Below are 20,072 nucleotides of genomic sequence, written 5' to 3'. Positions count from 1 at the left end.
AAAATTTCAATGCACTATATGTTAGAGTTCTAAATAGATATAGACAACAAGTATATGACCAGTTTTCAGCTCCATCTTGTTCTTCAGGCGAATTCCAAATGAAGCTCCCAAAGAATTAGAGCCCACTTTCTTTCCCCAGTCAATTCCGGGCAATTCTAGTTTAAAGTTCAATTTCTTCAAAAAATCAGCAACACTACGACGTTTGAATTTGCGATCAGATCTTAGTCTGTAATCAAACAATGACACTTCAGACTAACTTGTCTCAATGACATTCTAATGTATCGATCATGTATACCTGTCTTCCAGACATTCGGCCAGAGAATTGTTGTTCCATCGAGGATGACGTTGATACGCCAACAAAGCTTCATCCCACACACTCTCTTCCTCTTCTTCAGACAGAGTTCTCAATAGTACGTTTGCTGACTAGAAAATAATGCAATACGAAATCCAAACGTTTAGTGGTTGCAAACAACAATCAATACAGACTTCTTGACAACTGTATTGGCCAAGTGCTGTTGCAGCTGCCCGTTTCCAAATGCTTGGTGTATTGTCATCAAGATGTGCAACAAGTAGAGACTTGGAACGTTCCATGCCTGCATTGCCCAGGCTGTGAAGATAAATCATTTTGCGGTAGTGCGACTCATGCCAATGATCTTCAACCAGTGAGCTGTGAACAGAACGTATTGTCCTTTCAATAGTAGGAGGAGTATCTGCAACGACACAGGCTCACAACCACATAAATGCTACAAGCATAACACTACTTTACTGTTAGCAGCCATTTCAAGTTGATGAGCAATGCTATCTGCCATGGCAGAATCCACGTTTTTCAATGACCTTGCAAGAGCTCCATATGCCAGTATCACTCTCTGTTCGATATCACCATCATTCATAACATCTAAAATATCAAACCAAAGACTCGATCTATATATACAGCATCAAACTTCAAATGTGTTACCAGGCAAGTAGCTGTCATTAAAAGCAAGATCATGAATAGCACGAATGAGGCCCTATTGCAATTGCAATACATAGCACTTTAGCTAAATCAACTCACAATATCCATGGTTAGCTTTCCTCACTTGAGATGGTACTTTTACCGTAAAACACACATGAAGTGCGCTCATGATAAGCTCTTTATCAACCGTGGAAGCGCGAAACACGTACTTAACCAAAAGATCCTGTGCCTTCTGTCTGCTGATGGCTAGAGCTTGAAGAGCATCAACTATAGATTTAGCTTCGAGGGACTCTTTTGCCACTAAAGATGGCGCCAAGTATCGAGTAGCAAACAATTCAAGCTGATCATCAGGCAACTGGCGAAGAGTATCCATCAGACGACCATAACAAGACTGGAATTCAGAAGAATCTGAAAGCAACGTACGCACGTTATTTGTATTAACCTGTTAGCATGTAGCAAGGCAAACGCACTAGGCGATCTATGTTGTGTCATACAGTCTACAGATTCTTCTATGGTCTCTTCATAGTTCTCAGGGGGTATGTACTCCTTCTTGATCTAAATCAACAATATACTATATATAACTAATATTAGTTTAGCAGTGAGTGTTGTGGTAGAGAATCCATGCGGTACAATCTCTGCATGCAACCACTGCTACTATGAAATAGCAATAGATATTCACCAATCGTTTCTATCAATCAAAATTGCTGTTGGTTTGACTTGCTATTGTGTTGCCATATATTGGTTATTACAACCACCTTCTTGCCACAACACATAAGTGCAAGCCCTACACACACACACACACACACACACACACACACACACACACACACACACACACACACACACACACACACACACACACACACACACCACAAAGCAGCCATTAGTGATATCATAGTATGTACTTTACATACCTGTGCGACTATACTTTGTCTCTCTAACCGTTTCAAAATACGATAATCCAGTTCGAATTTGACCGTCTTCACTTGAACAAGCCTGACACTTGAATTGCTGGCAGCATAAATATGCTGCATTTCTAGCACAGACTGTATTACAATCCATTACATCCAATCTTACACGACAATCAGTTACCTCCCGACTCTTTACCATCTTCGACGGGTTTGACATAGCTCCTATAGGCACATCATCCATTAGCAATTCAAACACATGGAATTACAATCGACACACTTGATGTTCTCTGATATGACAGGACTTGGTGCATTATGTTTGAGCATCTCAAATGATTCATTTTGAGCTGCATAATGCACATGTTTCTCCTTGTTTACATGCATAACCTACAACAATACTTAATAAATGACAGTCCTAATTACAAATATTACTACTTGACCTTTTGATAGGTAGAATCGTATGATTTATGAAGTGTTGGCTGCTTTTTCTTGGCATAAATCAACATGTTATCTTTACCAGGCTCTACTTTGTACGTAGACACATGCTTTCCTGCAATCAGGCAACAATATCAATTAGCTCTGTCTGACCCGGCATGTACATAGTAAAGTATGTAAAAGAAATTTACAAACTGTACCGTGATTGTCAACTTCTTCAACTTCATAGCTTCTAGCATCAGTCTGTCAAGCATAATCACACGCCATTAACATTTAACATGGGAATATTATCAGTGTGTGCGAGTGAAAACTGAAGTGCATGACTGCAGTGGCGTTGTCAAACACACTTTGTGAAGGTCAACCAATAGAACTCTGTGTCTATAGTATCACGATCATCTCTAAATGAAATCACCCCTCTAGGTTAATTGGGCCAAGGGTTACTTAATTACCCCTGACGAACATTTCATAAACATCTGTGCATAGCGTCAGGAGTCATGCATGCTGTTAACAAACAAGCAAACAAACAAGCAAACAAAGAAACAAACTGAAGGTAAAACATAACCATAAAATTACTGACACCTCATCACTTTTATGCTGGTACATTCTCCTATCTAGAACACTGCATACTATCTCAATAAACAAAACTGAGTTAACATTTTAAGTGTTTGGGAAAGGTTTTGGTATAAGTAAAACCACAACAAAATGGTACAGTAACTAATATCAAAGTGCTGACACACAATGACAAGATGAAACTGTTCAATAACCATTATTTTGTTATTTACCTTCATGTGACCAGATATTATGGCTATGAAAGCCCTCTTCATAACAGTTACATGGTGGTCTTCATGTTTGTCATGATACACATTAAGCACCTCTCCTGACATTAACTGCTTAAAGAAAAATCTAGCACATAAACACAAATCCTCTCAGTTAATCAATTACATCAGCTCTCTACAATACATTACACTATTAAACCTGTTAATCATTTTAAGAAACTACCCGTATAATAATGATGTTAAGGAAACAACACAATGCATGCAAACAATCATACACTGCAATTAACATAATGCAAAAGTTATCAACATCTAGATCGCGTTTGCCATGTAGAAAAAGCCTTCTATTTTTATATACTGCTATTTAAGAAGCTACTACAAATTACTGGCACATCAAACCTTCCAGAAAAATCAACAGTTGAGTTGCTGGATGTTTCTCCAGGATAGCTGACTGGTGGCTCTGGCAAATAGACAAAAATACCAGTACTAAACAGAGTAAAGACAACAACTCTAACATACGTGGTGAATCCTTAGAGGTCAATCGAACAGCATCTACAATGAGTTCACATAATCGAAAACCAGTCTTTGCTTGCAAACCCATACAGAGAACTCGAAACTGCAAATCACAGCATTTCATGAAGCAACATCTCGACAAGCAAATATATCCAAGCAGATTGGCTCTTGTCTGGTAAAAAATACATCTCCACAAAAAGTAGCTAGAGAGCTGCCAAACCCATCATTTGGTGTCAAATTTTCATGGATAAAAAGGAGACATTTTTGTCATATTTCAAGTTTAATGATATCATCACTCAGTAGCGCGCGCACACACACACACACACACACACACACACACACACACACACACACACACACACACACACACACACACACACACAAGAGGGGTGATTTTTGCAATGACCTCTTTCTGATCACCACCACGTGAGCGCCAGGTCTTAACTTAATGAGTCCTCACCAAATTCAATTCATCACTGTAGCGGATGGGCAATTTTGAAAGGAAGCAATTGCCACTTGGGTCATGCCATTAACAAACGCCAATCTATCAAAAGTGATCCGCCTGATAAAGGCGCTTCACATTCACAACGTCACAACTGCCACCCCTGCTAATTAGAGCTCTGTCTTGAAAAGCAACCCATAGTTCCTAATGACTCGTGTGTACGAAAATATATTGCTTTAGCATGTTAGAGCTTGCCGCGGAGCAGCTCTAAAGCAATACATGTATAGCGTTTTAGCGGTCACTGTGGATAGTTAGACTATTTTGTTTTAGTTTGTAAGGTACTTTTTGACTTCAACAAAAGACCTGATCTTACGCCTTACTTTGTTTGGAACACTCGCGCAGCCCAGCCTAGAGGACACAGCAGGTTGACACCATTTCTATCTATTACTGGGTTGCATTTGGAACAAAACACTCTCATAAGATGCGCAGTTCAACCTTTGCTTTTCAACATTTTCCTATCTCTGTAGGGCTACATGCAGGCATGAGATTCCTGTAGAACTCGGAAGGGTCAGAAAGCCATCTAGCTCATATCTCATGTGCGCAGTTGATTAGTATATAAGTAAAGAACGGCAAGACGTGTCGGTGAGAACTACTAGAAAACCCTATTGCAGTTCAGTCCTCGTGTGTACAAACGCAAGAAAGTTGTAAGGGAACGATAGACTCCAAACCAGAGCTCCAAACTATTGGCCCGCCTACGCCTATCAGTCTCTCTAGCATGTTCAAAAGACTTGCTAATTACATTTGTAATGACGCAAACTTTGGCGAACTATACACGTTCCCGTATAAATGCAACAGAAGGGAAGCAATGAAACACGATTTCCTCCCAAGAGCTTGCAAACGAATAAAGCATGCAAGTCCTATTTCCTAACTAGTAGCACAAACTTTGACTCTCCACTATAAAAGCGTTCGCAACACTAGCTAACGTACAACAAAAACCGCGATGAAAGTCACTGAATCTGAAGCATGCAGCAGTCGACTAGATTTCCAAACTGCAACAAGCTGGCATAAGATGTAAACAAAACAGCGACGCTAATTGAGATTCAGGGAACGCGTCCTTGGGGACGTATATGACGTCACTGACACAAACAGTGCGATTAAGTTATAAATAATTTTTTCGAGCTAACTTTTTGTTCTACACGTCTAGCAGCTGCAATGTAACACCGAGAGTACTTACTCTTGCACTAATGTCAAAGTCTTTCTGTCCAATCACCATCGTGCGGGCGTGATAGACGTACGTCAGCTCATTTCGCTCTTCCGTTTCCTTCTCGACGTGTGCAACGTTCCTGTGCGTCGTAGCCACACTAAGAAGCCAAGCCAACGACGCAGCAAACAACCAAGCGGTCCCCGTCATTATCACTCCAACATAGCTCCCCAATTGAAATCAATAAGGATTGCGTGGTTTATCTAAACTGTGTGCCAATTTGCGTAAAAACACGGCGTCACTCTTCCAGCGATCCAGGAAGCGTTTTGCCTGCAGGACGGTTTACAGCGTCAAACTGTCTGCAGCGTGCTAGCAAGCAGCTCACGCATAGCTAGACCGTCCACGTGACCTAACTCACAACTGTCAAGCCTCCATTTGAAGCAGAGCTGATCAAAATTCATCTCTATACCGCGGCTATGCGGACTCTGGTTCCTGTACTTATGCTTACGTGTTTCGTTCGGAGCTCTTCAAACCAGGGTAAGTCATTTAATTAAGCTGATATACATCGATGGCCCAATTTACTTGTTTTTGAGGCGCCATACTCTAGACTCATCGTTTCTCTATATCCTGCATGCATATCAAACTGGAGAAACGACACAGCCACCGTGTCGCGCCATTTTCGGCGATAAAATCAGCTGCTGCCGCAGCATTCAGCTCTGCATGCATCATAACGAAAGAAGTTTCTATAACTGGGAGAATGCGGTTTCAATTGTCAGAAAGCTGTAAACAAGGCGACGCCCCACCCTTCTTCTTGTGTTTGTAAACTTTTGAAATTGCCTACTGATTTGATTACTAGATGCTGTAGGTGTCTAGCCAATGTGTTTTATGTATAAAGAACGAAAGAAACGCTACTAGCAGTTGTCAGTCTGCACGGTAGACTATAGGCACTATCCATGCATGGATTTTTCAATTGTTGCCTAACAAAATTTAATAGGCACTTGCTCTAATAACTAAATTTACTAGATATACAAAGTATTAGCCTCTTTGTACCTAGTATAAATATCATATATTTGAGTAACTGTCATGTTCTAGCGCGAGCACACACACACACATACACACACACACGCACGCACGCACACGCACGCACCCACACGCACCCCACACACGCACCCACACGCACCCCACACACGCACCCACCCATACACACACACACACATACAAACACACCCCACTGCACAAACACACATGCACACACACACACACACACACACACACACACACACACACACACACACACACACACACACACACACAGTTTGTTCAATGGCTCTCTAATGTTTCAGACATCAATGCAGTAACCTTTCGGCGAGTAGCTCCAGGACAGACAGTGACTATATCTAGCTATCCAAGCTACTTTAGAATTGACGGCAGTCGTGGAGAAGAAGTCAGAAGCATTGAGATAACTCTTACACAGAGCTCCTATTCAACGACTTCAGACAACAACACAGAACCAGTTATGTACGTCTCCGCGTCATTACACGACACCCTGTCACAAAACAAAGACACAATCGGGTTTTCGTACGTGGATCCCTTTTCAGAACGATTCGGTCAACTCGAACGCGTGTCAATTCCCACCCAAGAAACGACGATATACGTGGGAGTGACATCAGGAAGTGATAACGCCAACTTGAAAGTGTCATACTTCACAAAGTCCGCCAATACCGCAAAAAAGCGATCCGTTGGACACCCTGCAGCTCCGCCTTTAGTGCCATGGCACGTTCAACTAACGTACACCTTAAATGACGGTTCTTCTAGCCACTTCTGTAGCGCTGCCCTAATCTCCAAAGAATGGGTTGTTACCGCAGCGCGATGTTTTCCCAACAGTCTTCAAGTTAAACTAAAATCTGGAAATGAGTTTTCAATCAGACTGGGGGGTCTCAATGTTGATGAACGAGATTTACAGATAATACCATTTGGTAATGAAGATTTATTCGTACACGAACAGTATGATTCTGTCACAAGAAAGAATGACATCGCGCTTATTCACCTGCGAGAATATGCATCGCTTTCTCTAGCAATCCAGACTATCCAACTGCCCGGTAGAGAAAACAGTAACGCCATCCAAGGAGGACTGGCAGCCACATTGTCTGGCTGGGGAAGCAATAATCCATCAGGAGAGTTGTTAGAGGCAAGTGTGTCGGTGTTAGCACCAGCCAGATGCAAACCATTTGTTGAAGGCTTGGGAGCAGTGTACGGTGATTCGGTCCTATGTACTGAAGGAATGAATTCTGGTTCTATCGATACTGGCAGTCCACTGTATGCGCAGTACAAGGGTTTGTATTTTTTGCTCGGAGTTGCTAGCTACGGTGGATCGACTGGGACGGCTGCGTACGCCAGTATGTCTTTCTTCAAGTCGTGGATAGAAAGGAACTTTGATTCACCAGACAAGCCAGGCAAGTTCCTATCACTTTACTTTGCATGAATATCAACGTATGCACAAACATAGGGCTGTATACATGTGTGCACTGAAGTCAATGCGTATAATGTGCATTATGTAGTTGACGATGTGTTGCTTGCACTAAAGGTAACTGGTGGAGCGGTGCCACAAAGCTACCACAAGAATATCAACATGGCGGTGCTTTTATTGAAAGACCTTTTCGCGGAGTTCTCCACACAACCGAAGCTCCAAACTACACACCGTCTACAACAATGTACTATGGCAAGAAAGGAATTGCGCCACATTTTACAGTGAATATCGACCAATCAGTAGCAAAAGTGTATCAACATTATCCGATCAGCGTCGCATCTCGAGCGTTGAAAAGAGTAAAACCAGTGCCACAGACCAACCGTGCAAACGCCATCCAAATAGAAATAGCCTGGCTAGCTAAAAACGCTCAATCGATGACGGCGACGCTAAAAAATAAAGTGGCAGAGCTAATGAGATGGATAGAATCACGTACGGGCATTAGGAGAAGGAGCTTAGACTACCGTGAATCAGATGATGCATGGGGCGTAAACTCAAAAACTCGAATGTCAATTCACGATTGGTACAATTTCAATGGCTGGTGTGGACATCAACATGTACCTGATAACGAACACTGGGACCCAGGACAGATAGACATTCAGTATCTTCTCACACATGGCGTCCAAGGTTCCTGGAACTATTAGATCCTTTCCGATAACCAACTTACTTTTTATTTGACTATAGAAACCATTTATGAGGTTAGCGTTTACACTGGCGATGTTTCTTTCGGTGGGACGAGTGCCTCTGTTAGCATCGCTCTGGCAGGTGAGTGGGACTATACACAGAAGTTCACTTTTTCTTCTCCTAACAGGTACATGCACCTCTATCGTGTAGCGGCGATTATACTAGTACACCAACAGTCTTTGTTTCTAGTGGCTCGTTTAGTAGTGGAGACGTGGGTGTGGTCAGTATACGCACAAATAAAGTATTAGGCACTTTGAAGCGTCTTATTATTAGTCATGACAACAAAGGTACTTCACCTGGTTGGTACGTAGACAAGGTGGTGGTGACAAGAAGTGAAGGGTCAAACAAGTCTGTCCATGTCCTTGTGAACCACTCTAAGAACGTTTGATATGTTTCTGATCACTGCAGGTATAAACACACGTTTCCGTGCAATAGATGGCTGGCAGTGGATGAAGATGATGGTAGAACAGAAAGAGTGTTGACCTTGAGCAGAGCACACGACCGACCAGAAGAACAAGACGAATGTTTGAAGTATACAGATACATTTATTTACATGACAGATAACTTTGCTCTCTCTCTCTCTAGTGACAGTTGGTATGATAGCAGATGGTTTGAGTGAATGCTCAACCAGTTCATCCCGAGGTCTCTCATCCCAAATTCTGCATCAGCTCCATTGTGATCATCCTGGTCTCCTTGCTGAGATCCATTCGTTCAAGCAGCTATGCATGCCGGACAATGTGCTACCGTACCTCCATAAGGATGCTGCCGCAGCGTTAAAGACGGTTCTAATGGGATCTAATATTTCTGCCGTTGTAACGTCGGCATTGCGCACTGTTGTTGAGCAGTACATCTTGTACGCATGGGGCTCCAACTCAAGATGCGGTCACTCGGAGATAGAAGATAAGCCGGGAAAGTCTGATTACATGAAGGGGGTAGCTCTAGACGTATCATCGTATGACGACTTCAAGCAGGTAATATTAGGAAGCAACTCTCAATGGCACAGTGGAACCAATCAAGAAAAGTTCACGTTCCCTACCGCTCCAGACAATCTCCAAAAGACTCTCGTACAATCTTTCCAGAAGATTTGGAATGTCAATCATCCAACAGACAAAGTCGTTGAAGACGGTCTGTATGGACCTCAAACTGAACAGGCACTAAGAAGTGCCCCCGCCAAAGGCTTTCTGCAGACACCCTCGTGCTCTTTTTCTGCAGTCGTTGTCCCATGTTGTGTCTCAATGACAAGACGAGGCTTATGTGTCGCTCCCAATCAATGCCACTCGAAAGATAAGATTACTACACAACACCAGTGTGCTAATCATCACTCAACAGTTTGCTGTAATAGATATAAATACAAGGATGTAATATAGCGCACAGCAGTAAACTTATAAACGTGTTTAGGTGCACAAGACATCAATAGTAACTCTATGTCACCAAAAGGTTATTATCGATTCGTTTTCCGGGTAAACGATTAACTGTGTAACATATGTATGTATGTCTTTGCAGTTGTGCCGTCCACAGAATATATCTACATTCTTGACATTTACACCGGCGATCGACAAGATGCAGGAACAGACGCTGACATTTATGTTTCTCTGACCGGAAGTGGAGGAACAAGCGATCCTGCTCTACTTGATCACATCTGGTATGACTATATCATTACATTATATACATGTACTAGTCTACCGATTGATTGAAACTCTTCTACAAGGCAAAACGACTTTGAAAAAGGGTCTAACAACAAGTATTCAATCAAAAGCAGCGTTAACTTGGGAGAAATAAAGAGCATCCGAATAGGCCACAACAGCCGCTTGTTCGGTAGTGGTTGGTATCTAAAGAAGGTCATAGTAGAAGACCTAACTTCGCTACGTGTTCGGAAGCAAGCATTTTCACCTCAAATCTTTACACTGAATGCTATTGCATTGCATCTTTTTGTTCAGGTACACTTTTGAATGTGAATGTTGGCTAGATAGCTCAACAGGAGACACCTGGGCTACACTCAAAGCAAAGAACGACGATCAAGCAAGCAACACCGCACAAACCTGTTAAGACTCTACTTTCACAGCGACTTGTTTCTCTATCTGATGAAATATCATTCTTATTAAGGTTTTAGACAAGTCAACGTGTACGAAGAAAAAGCGAAAGGGACGGCAGTTGTCGACGCTGTCATCAGACGCATTGAGTCTTCCTCCATATTTCCGAACGACCATGGTTTATTGAGAAAAATTGCGTGGGTGGAAAGCAAGTTTGGAGAACATCCGAACACGTTCCGTACGGGAGACATCGGAGTGGGAATATGGCAAATAGATCTTATAGGACTGACAGCCACAAAAGACACGGCATCTCATCCAAACCTGAAACAAAAACACGACGCCATTAAGAAAAAATTTGCGATTGTGTGGAATTCCGTGAAAATGATTGACTTCCATAAACCTATTTACTGTGGATTAGCAGCTCGTCTGCTGCTTTCAAACGTGAAAGAAGCCATTCCAAAAGAAGACGACAAACAGGCTGCTTACTGGAAGAAACATTACAACAGCTATGAGGGAGACGGCAGCGAAACTAAATTTTTATCAGATATACAAACAATCCCGCCCATGGCATCTGCGGAGGATGAAACCTGTGAAAAATCCACGAATGACTATTCACCGAAATCTTCAAATCGACAAGGTAAAGCAGAACAGGTAGTGTCACGTGACCTGATATACTACATTAGCTGTGATTGTAGGTACACGTACAATCAATGATGTTGTTCGTGGCGAGCAAGGATGTTCAATTGTTTCTAGTTATCCGTTGTCAGTACAAATCATGCAGCAGTTAGCTTGCAAACTGCCGCACGTGGCGGAGATAATGTCTGGTCACGAGAAGCTCTGCTTTAGCAGCAACGCTTTTCCGTATCTCAGCAATGCTGCGGCTTCTTCGCTAACGCAACAACTGCAATCATCCACTTTTGCAGCATTCACGGTATCCGAAGGTCTCGAACCGTTGCCATATCAGTACATTCGCTGGAAATGGTCCAAATCGGGTTTGTGCAACATGCGAGTTTCCAATCAAGTGGGAAACGGGCCGTTTTCCGACGGCATGTCTATTCGGGTAGTAGAAGCAACAGACTTGGACTCAATTCTTCCGGACTCAGAGTGGCAGAGTTCTAATTCTCCATACACATACTTCACGTAAGTCTAGTTGTGAACAAAGCTCAGATTTGGACAATCCAAAGATTGACCAGTACAATCCATGGACTGCCTGTACACAAACCATCCATGCATGGATTGCCAATACAAACCATGCATACTATACCTTAACCCTAACCCTAACCTTCCTAACCCTATAACCCTAACCCGTAATCCTAGAGCCCTATAGCCATGACCCTAACTCTAACCCTAACCCTATAACCCTAACCCTAACCGTATAGCCCTAACCCTAAGTCTAACCCTATAACCCTAACCCTAACCCTAATCCTAACCCTAACCCTATAACCCTATAGCCCTAACCCTAACTCTAACCCTAACCCTCAAATCACCCGAAAAACTAGAAATCCACGGTTTGTCCATATCCAGGCTTTGCGCATAACATATACATACATAAACACAATACAGAGCGTTTTATCCTTTATGTTTTTCACATACATCCTTGTTCAGGCACGTGACCAGCAAAGCAGCAAATTTGACATCACTTCAAGTGAGGGCTTTCCAAGAGTTATGGAAAGCTAACCACCCCCAGACAACCATCACTCCAACTGGCCAATTTGACGGCGACACCGAAAAGGCTCTATTACAGGCACCTGCTGATGGATTTTCTCTAGGAGCTCAGTGTGGTGGCGCCACACCACGAATCTCTTGCTGCACAGGAGACAAAAAGAAAGGAACGTGCATGGAACCTTCCAACTGTCCCGACGCAAACGAACGCAATGGACCATGTAATGAAGTCTCAAATTCTGTCTGTTGTAAGTCAACATTCAATTACAAAATTTGTAAATCGAGCCTTTCTAATATATTTTCCATTGTTATAGGCTTAGGTGTTCCACCTGTTGGTAAGTGTTCATACCATACATAAAAGGCAATAGAATAAAAACAATATGTAATATAATATTTAATACATAAATAAATAAATAAAATAAATAAACACAAATCGCGATGAATCTTTTGTAGAGGTAGAGTTTCCCAGTGGAGTAAAATTACAACCCACCCTTCCACCTCCTGGCCGCGAAACAGAATTCAGGGATCCCATCAATTCCGGCACGTTTCTCTTTGACGGTACTGGCAAGAAAACATTACGGGCGGCAACAAACTTTCAATTTGGCGAGTTTATGGATCCAACCAGCAATTATTTCCGTCTTTCTCCTATCTTGGTACGCTGCCTGCAGTCTGTACGCAGTAAAGCAAACGAGCCGGTTATTGTGAAGAAAGCCTATAGAATTGCGTCCACATCTGTGCAATCCAAAAATGACAGCTCGTCATACAGCAGCGGAACGGCTGCTGTTATTCGGTTTCGTACCAATGATCGAGAGCTAGCAATGACAGAGGTAATTGTGTGTGTGTGTGTGTGTGTGTGTGTGTGTGTGTGTGTGTGTGTGTGTGTGTGTGTGTGTTTGTGTGTGTGTGTGTGTGTGTGTGTGTGTGTGTGTGTTTGTGTGTGTGTGTGTGTGTGTGTGTGTGTGTGTGTGTGTGTGTGTGTGTGTTGTGTGTGTGTGTGTGTGTGTAGAAACAAATATTTAAATAATTGTAACCCGTTCCAATATTTGTAATTATAGTTAGTTTTGAGGAACTGCCTACCGGATGTTAGACGTCACGGAAAGGATGTAGGGCTGGGATTAATGTCTGACAGCATCCACCTTGACCTGAGAGATAAACTTTCAGCGTGGAGCACGGACATGGCGTCCATGACGACCGCCAGTTACAAGGCATGGGTGCAAGCTAAATTACGAGAGATTGAAGACAAGGGTAGCTCGAGAGTCTTCGTTACCCTAGAAACACTGACAATCCTAACGTTACTCTTTTCATGTGCATGCAGTTGAACTACTTCCATCTTGCAAGACACAGCAAGAATTACGTCACGGCCAGGTTTACCCATCGGGAAAGACAAACTTCGAAACATGCGGGAAGATCGATTCTCGCATCGAACGATTCTCTGAAGACTTTTCGAGGCGAGTTGATTTAAACACTATCCCAATTTCGTTGAAAGGTATACAACTTACCTTTTGTATTGTAAATAGGCTCTTACAGTTTGCTGGAGATCAAGCTTTGTTTGAAAATGAAGAAAGATCTGAACAATGGTGTGGTGTCCCTAGTGTGTCGTGTGTCGACTGCAGATGGTCTATCGCTGGGTCATCGACACAACTGAAGTGTGCAGACAGAATGATGAGTGAGAGACTAGAAGATCGTGTCTGGAGGCTCGCTCGGTTAGTGAAACGCGAATGGCCAAAACGTAAGAGTTATTCTCTCATTTATGTGCATATATACACTCATATGTTGTGTACACAAGGAAAACTGATTGTGCATGAAGCATGGGACGAGCGCGATTCTCGTTTCCCAGATGGTTCTCACAGCGCCGACTCTCTGTATTACGAGGGTCGATCCGCTAGGGTCTCTGTCAGCACAGAGATCAAAGACACCACTACATTCCCACCTTCCGACAACAACGTTTTACAGCGGCTCTCGGCTCTTGCCATTTGCGCAGGCTTCGACCACGTCTCACACGCCACAACCAACTATTTACAGGTTGGTCTTCGTGTGTGCTGACATCATCATCAGTCAGGGTTCAATTCCTCACATTTCGTTTTCCCTCTAGGTGTCTGTAAAGAAATCGGACGGTGTCGGAACTGTAGAGACATTTCCATCGGCGCAGTTTCTCTGCGTTCTTCCTCCCGACGCAGACAAAGCTCTCTACGCCATCGATGAAGCCGATCCTCGTTGGCTACCCACGTGTCTTTACGACAGCGACGCCCGTCTTCTACAGCCTCTCACAACTACATTTTCTCTTCAGCAGTTTGTACCTGTCAACTCCTCTCGCTACTTCCGACTGCATCCCCAATTAGTAGAATCCGTTGAAGACGTAAATAAGTACATGCAGAAGATGTTTGGTGTAGGTATATCTATAGTGAGAGGATACCAAACGGAGAGTACCGTCGGTGAGACACACAGACTTCATCATTTTGGCCAGGTTTGGCAAGACATTGTGCCCACATATCCGTAGATACAAAGAATCCTTGTGTTTCGTTCTGCAGGGGTTGGAAATAAAATTGAATGACTCCAAATCGAGCACGACAGTACAACAGTTGGCTTCTGCAGTAGTTGAGACCGCCGGTCACGACTTTACAACCAGTGGACTGGGATTTGGTATCGAATTGGGCCGGTCCAGTGTGTATTATCATGTTAGTCATGGAGATATAGAGTCATGGGTAACTGATGATTCGTCCATGACAAGCTCTGAGTTTGAGCAGCTTGTTTCTGTCGGAATAGAACGAGGTAAGTCAATAGAGAACGTACAACAAAGTGTATGTTTGCCTGATGAATTAATGACGGTTAATTTCTAGCGAGTAGACGAATAGAACCCTTCGACAAACAGCGTTCCTGCACCATCTTTCCTCCCATGCGTCAGTCTCCTGATTACCAATGGCAAGCCTCCGGTCCAGACAGTTCTACAGCTACGTCTGATCTTTCTCAGTTTTGTCGTGACACTGCGAAGTATCGGAAAGAACAAGCTGACAGCTTATGGGACGAACTAACTCCTAGACATTTTATCCGCCCCAAGGAAGACGTTAAGAATGCACTGACCAATTGCATGGAAACTCACTGCGGAAAGCATTTTGAAGGTAAGCTAGTGTGAGCAAGTTCATACATGCTGTGTGTGTGTGTGTGTGTGTGTGTGTGTGTGTGTGTGTGTGTGTGTGTGTGTGTGTGTGTGTGTGTGTGTGTGCGCGCGCGCGCGCGCGTGTCCGTGTGTGTCCCCGTGTCCGTATGCCAACAAAACTTTAAACAGTAAGGTTGTAGAATCATACAAAGTTCTGCAATCAAAATCCGAACAGAGTTAAGTAAGAGATAACGTTGAGAGAGAAATAGAGTCCTAGGAAGTGACCTAACAATGTGCCCTACACCACTTATTCAAGTGAAGGCAGAACATGCATGGATAGATGGATAGTGTGCGTGAGCGCGCGCGCGCGCGCGTGTGTCTGTGTCTGTGTCTGTCTCTGTGTGTGTGTCTGTGTGTGTGTGCGTGCGCGCACGTGCATCTGTGAAAAAATGGGTGGGTACGTCTGGGTAGGTGCCAGTGGGTGGGTGTGGAGTGTCAGTGGGTGGTTGAGTAGGTAAGTGTCAGTGGGTGGGTTGAGTAGGTGTCAGTGGGTGGGCGGGGGAGAACCTGTGTTGATTGTTATCCGATCTTCTTTTTACAGGAGATGTCTGGAACAAAAAATCGGAACACTGCAACAACTTCGTCCACTGGTTACCACTGAGTTTCGGCGTTACTGAAAGCAGTGGAGCCATATACTTGAGAGAAAACGGCGACGCAAGACAGCAGGCATGCATCGTGGCAGGACGAAACTGTATAGAGAAAACAGAGATCTACTCTTTGATAGGTCAGTAGACTGGTCTAGTGTACATAGAGCTCATGGTAAATAAAAGCATGCACTGCATTGCATTGTAGCTCCAAGACTAGGAGCTTTGTATCCACTGAAAGAAGGCAAGAGTGCTAAGGAAGAAATATACTCAGCAGCAAACAATCCGAGCCCTCTGTTTCAAATCATGCAACAAGTATTTGCTATGCACCTAGAAGGAACCGTCACTGTGTGGGCAAAAGATAGAAGTGAAATGTCTTCACTCAGAAATATTATCAAGGTATTCATCTGTAAGCCTCTAGTAAACGTAGTGCTTGTATTATAAACTTGCTGTCCATCGTTCTACAGGCTGTGATGGCTTATAATCGAAACGTCACGAAGGTAACATTCTATGCATCGTCACCTAACGTTGATAAAGTGAGGTCATGGTTGGAGAGCAGCATCCTGCAGTGGGCGGCTACAGTTTGTCCCCAACATGGCCGGAAATACATTGCTGATTACGAGGTGAAGGAGATGCCCTCGTTGCCGACGAAACGAGACGTCGACGGCTCCTACCATGCTTACAATCAACTGCGAGCTCATGAAATGGAGTGGATCAGTAATCTGTAGTGGGGATGGGTTAGCAAGCTACACGTTGCAGGATCGGGTTACATACACGTATCTAGTAAATGTTCGTGAAAAATTTTTCTTCCTCTAGGTTGCTTGATCGGTATACTAAAACAGCATGCAATTTTTGGGCGTGGTTGGCAGTGGGTAAGTGGTTCGTACGTGATATAGCAACTAGAGTATAAAACGTCGATCGATATAGAGCAAGTTGTCTTCGATAGAGACGTACGATGACTGTATACAGATACAAGTATGAGATAACCTAGTAGCAGTGTCTCAATAGCATTCGTCTCTCTCAACAGAAGCAGCTTTCCATCACAAAACATAAAAATTTAAACATCAATAATTATATTTTAGAATTAACTTAAACTATTAAAAACGATCGCTTATAAAGTCCTAGATGAATTCATTGTTTGCCTGTCACGTTGCAGACATTTGGGTGAGTTTATAAACTCAGTAGAATAGTATAGATATGAAAACATTGTTGTCACTCTGGCTCTTTCCATGCACCAGTCAGTATGGTATTCTGACGTCTAGAAAGTTTTAAGTCCAATCCTTCTGCCTGTTAGTTGAGATAAATATACCTTGCGACACTTATCCAAAGCCAAATGTGAAGAAGAGTGAAAATGCATAGCAACACTGTTAGCTAAAGACACATGGGCATGGGCACCATGCTCGACATAATATAAAAAACCTAGTAGAGATTTGCATAAACTTGTAAAGATATCTTACCATACCGTTCGAAATAATTTAATTCGATAGCAAATGCGTAAATACTCGTGGTCTGTCTCCACACATAAGTACAGAGTGTGCTCGAGCGTGTCTGCGCGTGCGCGTAATCGTCTGAACTCAAGCCAACGTATATACATATATCTATAGACGTCGCCTCCACAAGGAAATCATGTCATGTAAAATAATTATAGCGACATAACAATCTAGACTGATCAATGCGGCAACATCATGCGCAATCTAGGGCGCGAATAAAGTGCAGTATACGTTTTCGTCACAATGTAACACAGCCACGCCCTAATTAATATTTGTTTACCAACATCTAGCAGTGAAGTTCGCTGCGGTCGCCGTCTACGGTCGATCATTGAGTTGGCCAACTCGCTAGAGGTAAGTGCAGTTTGTAATGCAATGTAGATAGGACCGACTGGGCCCTGCAAGGCCTCGGGATCAGCAAAGTGCATGCTTGGTCTGTTATTTTGAGCAAAACACTCAGTAATTACAGGGTAACACAACAGTAGTTATTAATTGCGTGTTTGGCGATCTAGTTGCACGTAATCGATATTAGCTATGCGCCATCGTTTTCTACTTTCTAGTTGTCGACGTGCTGTCTTCTGCTGCAAATTGAAAGGTTATGTTTACAAAACAGTTCAACCAGACATTACATAGAGATAGCACAAATAGGTGACCTAACATGTACAATGTTATAACTAGTCCGTATTTTCTTTATTTGTGGATTTCGGCTAGGATTGTCGTAATTTCCGGTTTGCCATTCTATCGTTTCTAGCATAAGTCATGTAGGCAACATGCCAGAATGCACAGACTCAGAGGTATGTCGTTCAAGTAGAAATGTGTTCCCAAACAAATATCAAGATGGGCCTATGCGTGCACGCAGCAGTTCACACGCTACCAAACACCTCGGCATGTGGAAACCGAAGCTTGGCTACACCCACTACGTGAATGACATTATCACCTTAGACTATACAATACTTTATACATACATTTGTGTACGGTCTCTTCAGTGACGTCGCTCAATAAGGGCTGAGTGAGCTATGACCCAATATTATTAAGTGTCTACGGTCTTCTGACAATTGACAAAGAATGTGAGTGTTTTAGCCGTAGCAGATCACGCAGTTGCCACAATTTTGTCAAGCGGCGCCATCGCCCTTCAAATGTTGTAGATTGTCTAACAATCTTGGGCAGCAGCAGCATCCAAGCAAAAAAAGTTACGCTGTTGCTATTAAGAACCAACTAAGCAATCTAAAACCTCCTCAAGTTAGCTTCAACTGCATGTGGAAAATTGTAGATTGCTTCTCTCTTGAAGAACAGCAGCCATGACAAATAAACTACAAAATGTTCTTGTACAACATTCATGCACGCATGATAATGATCTCCCAGAATAGAAGATAGAAATCGCATTTGTAAGTTAAGAATTGTCGTCCATAACGCAACAATGGAAAACTATTACACATAAACAATCTTTATTAGATGTTTTAAATCGACAAGTGTGGAAATATTTTATGTCAATGAATGACGTACGTCCTGCTGACACTGAATGTATATATGTGCCTTTCAGATCAACTGAATTCAACGATGAACTGTCGTTTCATCTTCATATCCGTAACTGCTCTGGCAGCTAGTTTTCTGTCTCAGTCGATGGCTGATTCAAATGAATGCACGTAAGCTGCTGTAAAGAATTTCCAAAACATTGGTTGGTTTGCACAGCCTCTTGCTAAACTGATGATGTTCCAGATACTATTACTACAAGCAAGCAGTTAGTCAAAAACAAGGATCACGAACGTACTATTCTAGTTGTGGCTTTTTCGGGTGGTCCAGATGTGCAAGAACGAGGTAACCGCATGGTCATACAACGAATACTCGGTTTATCATAATGACATAGCGGTCTAGGTATTATTACTACCATGAATATCGCTCTCAGTTAACACAAGGCACAAAGTGTTGCAGTGGATGGAAAAGAAATGGGTTGTCTGGCTCATGCTCAACTCGTAAGTTTCCAGGCTTGCTGTCATTGGCAATCACTGTCATTTATAATAATATGAATTACACAGCAATATGTTCTCCAAACTGTCAAAACGGCGGCACATGTTATTACCCAAACACGTGCAGATGCAGATCTGACAACGAATACTATGGAGAAACCTCCTACTGCAGCCTCAGTAAGACAGAGCATCTATACTTGAGTTGTTCTGTTAAAATACCACGGTTTCTCAGGATGTCCGCGTATTTCCAACTGCATAGTGGAGCAGTGTACGAGTACGACAGATGTTACGTGTCAGGAATGCAAATCAAATGTCGGTCCTACTCTTATAGGATACGAAATGTCCCCCAACAGGAAAAATTGTGTTTGTAAGTCTATCATGTTTCAGTCTGGGGCACTCACCTAGAACGAAACACTGCGTGGCTCTCTTTCTGTAGCTCGTTGTTCTTGGTTGGATAATTGGTGTTGGCCTGGCTATTGTACAGGCAGCAACTACAATGCTGACACGTGCACATGCGCGCCAGGCTTCTCAGGCAGTCCCAAATGTCTGCAAGGTTCAGTAACACATTATAGAATGTACACTCTATATTCTGACAAATAGTTAACCGACTATTTTCTATTATTAGTTACCAAAAATTCCGATGTGCTTGTGTTGGACGTTAGTCTGGTAAAGACTGCAGAGAGCCATTTCGCCAACTACACGTATTCACTTGGGAAGACTGTCTACACAAATGTGGTACCGGACAAAGCAAGCATAACA

The 20,072-nt window shown here is 42.9% G+C and overlaps 2 protein-coding genes across 2 annotated transcripts; one reads left to right on the top strand and one right to left on the bottom strand.

Moving 5' to 3' along the window:
* Positions 1-21: 21 nt before the first annotated feature.
* On the bottom strand, positions 22-5,438 carry LOC134197682 (uncharacterized). Its single transcript, XM_062667028.1, has 16 exons — positions 5,258-5,438; positions 3,588-3,684; positions 3,468-3,528; positions 3,078-3,198; positions 2,496-2,538; positions 2,301-2,410; positions 2,141-2,247; positions 2,045-2,085; positions 1,867-1,988; positions 1,423-1,507; positions 1,077-1,360; positions 956-1,007; positions 767-895; positions 487-710; positions 296-423; positions 22-226 (listed from the first exon to the last, which is right to left on the bottom strand). The coding sequence occupies exons 1-16, from the start codon at positions 5,432-5,434 to the stop codon at positions 22-24; spliced, it is 1,986 nt and encodes a 661-aa protein (XP_062523012.1). The 5' UTR covers positions 5,435-5,438.
* Positions 5,439-5,498: 60 nt separating this feature from the next.
* On the top strand, positions 5,499-16,843 carry LOC134197122 (uncharacterized). The gene is made up of 26 exons (XM_062666377.1): positions 5,499-5,761; positions 6,568-7,677; positions 7,809-8,375; positions 8,433-8,559; positions 8,622-8,780; positions 8,841-8,956; positions 9,018-9,767; positions 9,831-9,869; positions 9,936-10,074; positions 10,141-10,308; positions 10,370-10,473; positions 10,536-11,099; positions 11,158-11,602; positions 12,068-12,372; positions 12,439-12,459; positions 12,578-12,951; positions 13,180-13,369; positions 13,440-13,572; positions 13,642-13,853; positions 13,911-14,146; positions 14,217-14,588; positions 14,653-14,893; positions 14,962-15,240; positions 15,820-16,002; positions 16,071-16,261; positions 16,330-16,843. The coding sequence occupies exons 1-26, from the start codon at positions 5,701-5,703 to the stop codon at positions 16,588-16,590; spliced, it is 7,347 nt and encodes a 2,448-aa protein (XP_062522361.1). The 5' UTR covers positions 5,499-5,700; the 3' UTR covers positions 16,591-16,843.
* Positions 16,844-20,072: the final 3,229 nt, after the last annotated feature.

This window comes from Corticium candelabrum, chromosome 22 (assembly GCF_963422355.1).
Source record: "Corticium candelabrum chromosome 22, ooCorCand1.1, whole genome shotgun sequence".
Lineage (NCBI taxonomy): Eukaryota > Metazoa > Porifera > Homoscleromorpha > Homosclerophorida > Plakinidae > Corticium > Corticium candelabrum.
The sequence above is the reverse complement of the archived record's forward strand: the minus strand, read 5'-3'. Positions and strand labels throughout refer to the sequence as shown.

Excerpts from the sequence above, each read along its gene's own strand:
- LOC134197682 (XM_062667028.1), bottom strand. The coding sequence starts at position 5,434 with ATGACGGGGACCGCTTGGTTGTTTGCTGCGTCGTTGGCTTGGCTTCTT. Across the intron at positions 1,361-1,422 it reads GACACAACATAGATCGCCTA|ATTCTTCTGAATTCCAGTCT; the intron begins GTGCGTTTGCCT and ends CGTTGCTTTCAG. Across the intron at positions 711-766 it reads ACTTGAAATGGCTGCTAACA|ATACTCCTCCTACTATTGAA; the intron begins GTAAAGTAGTGT and ends GTGTCGTTGCAG.
- LOC134197122 (XM_062666377.1), top strand. The coding sequence starts at position 5,701 with ATGCGGACTCTGGTTCCTGTACTTATGCTTACGTGTTTCGTTCGGAGC. Across the intron at positions 9,870-9,935 it reads TAACTCTATGTCACCAAAAG|TTGTGCCGTCCACAGAATAT; the intron begins GTTATTATCGAT and ends ATGTCTTTGCAG. Across the intron at positions 10,474-10,535 it reads AAGCAACACCGCACAAACCT|GTTTTAGACAAGTCAACGTG; the intron begins GTTAAGACTCTA and ends ATTCTTATTAAG.